General features: G+C 36.3%; 1 protein-coding gene across 5 annotated transcripts in view; it reads right to left on the reverse strand.

Annotated features, from left to right (window-relative positions):
• Positions 1 to 2099, reverse strand: part of LOC111494259 (DExH-box ATP-dependent RNA helicase DExH9-like) — a 13032-nt gene that overhangs the window by 6664 nt on the left and 4269 nt on the right. For all 5 annotated transcript variants that reach the window (XM_023144157.1, XM_023144156.1, XM_023144158.1 and 2 more), the window contains one exon: positions 1602 to 1852. In XM_023144157.1, coding sequence (XP_022999925.1) covers positions 1602 to 1852 — 251 coding nt within the window. The remainder of the gene's footprint in view (positions 1 to 1601; positions 1853 to 2099) is intronic.

Here is a 2099-nt window from a genome sequence, read left to right on the forward strand (position 1 = left end):
CCCCCCCCCCCCCCTCCCCCACAAACGCTTCCATCGGCCCCCACCAGCAACAAGCCTGACTCTCACCCATTCAAAACCTCCCACCCTCCTTCAGTCAAACTCCATGGCATCATCCCCTCCTTTGAAGAGGGTAAAGGCATCATTGAAAGGAAGACTTAATTGTGGTAGATAAAAGATATAGAGATACCAGAGTCGAAATATCGAACTATACTAGAGATAGAGCTTTCTCCATCACATTGAAATGGGAATCTTTGAAATGGCTGGTAGCCACCTTTAAAACCTTCCTTATTGCCTCAATGACAGAAAAGAAATGTTTGTCGAGGTGGCCCTCCTACACAGTACCAGGATCTCAACTCGATTGGGACTTGTTGGTTTTTATCATAATTGAGTACGAGAGGAGGCAATCAGTCTCCCTAGTCAGTTTACTTTATTACTTGGCTGTAGGGGACTTTCTTTTTCTAGATACCATGGCCATGAAGCATTATGTGGTGTTCTTTAAGACATGGTGCTAGAGTTCGGATGGTTGTTGGTATTAGTTTCACCAAGATCAGGGGACGTCTTCTGCCTCTGTCCTGTTCTGATTTTCCTAAGGAAGAGTGTCAAGCTCCGTATTTGAGATGATTAGCTCTAACTGTCGGAGAGAGATCACGATAGGAGCTACATATGTAAAAAGTACACAACAAAATAAGAAAACTCACAAGTGCAAGTAGTATTTATAGGCTTTATTTTCAAAAACCAAATAGTTATCAAATGCGGCTTAAGTCATTCTTGGAGCTATTTTACCAATTTCATATTAAAGAGGGAAATCTAACCCAATTATCAAGTGTGCCTAGAATGCACTATTTCCTCTAGAAACTCTCAACGTAACCTTGGTGCTGCAGTTACCATAAAATAGCTTGCAACTCTCTTTGCTAAAATAACATGTAAGGCATTCCCCTTACTAGGTTGATATTCAAAAGCACAAGCGAAGGTTACAGCCTCACATTGTAAGACAAAATATCCAGTCCTTAATCTCTACTACAGGCACAGCACACATGTATACTTCCCCCTAACAGTACAAGCACGGTATAATTAGCAGTTTGATGAGAATTTTCATATATGACCTTCCTAGTGTAATTATTAGCCATAGGGTCTCCGTGAACAATTTTATGAAAGTGGATGCAAATGCGTTCTTACATTCTCTGATTATGGTCTAAATGATATTTTGGCTAAGTGGAAGATCTTTCCGAAGTTCCACCTCTCAGCTTAAGGACTTCATCTCTCCACATTGGTAATATTTCATTTTATCAATTAAATATTGGTTGCAAGTATAAATTATCTTGCTCACTTTTCTTCTTATTTTCAAAGAAGTACATGTGCCTTTTATAATACAAAAAAGTTAACTAAATCCTCGAATACTAGGTAACAACATAGAAAAATAGGGAGGTTAACTAATTCTCTTATTTAATGGACTACACAAATATTCCTTAAACTAAGACTAAAAATTACACAAATATTCCTTAAATAAGGTCATTCCTTCAACGGTATCCCTAAATTGAAAAAAATTTAAGACAATATAATTGATTCTAACACATTCAATGGTGAAAACCAACTGTAGCTACCTGTTCAAGCAATCAGCATTTCCTTTAAGCATCATTTTAGCCGTTGATGGTTCCAGCTTCTCATCCACCATAAGGATACATATACCACGTTTATCAATTCCTCTCCGCCCAGCTCGACCACTCATTTGTATATACTCACCACTTGATAACCATCTAAATTTATCTCCATCGAACTTACGGACATTACTGAAGACAACAGTTTTTGCTGGCATGTTTAAACCAATGCTGAAGGTCTCTGTGGCAAACAAACACTAAAGACAATGTTTTAATGACCCCATTAAAAATATTCATTGACAAAATGAAATCAAATATTTTTGGAGTCTATAAGGTACAAATGTTAATTTCTTTGGCTCTTTAAATGCAATTTTGTTGGAAGAAGAAATACCATGACAAGAGTAATTCATTAGTAGTTAGTGCACAAAGCATCTTATTTTCGTTTTTTTTTTTTTTTTTTTTTTTTTTTTTTTTTTTTTTTTTTTTTTTTTTTTTTTTTTTTTT

The sequence above is a fragment of the Cucurbita maxima genome, unplaced genomic scaffold (genome assembly GCF_002738345.1).
Source record: "Cucurbita maxima cultivar Rimu unplaced genomic scaffold, Cmax_1.0 Cma_Scf00020, whole genome shotgun sequence".
NCBI classification, from domain to species: Eukaryota; Viridiplantae; Streptophyta; class Magnoliopsida; order Cucurbitales; family Cucurbitaceae; genus Cucurbita; species Cucurbita maxima.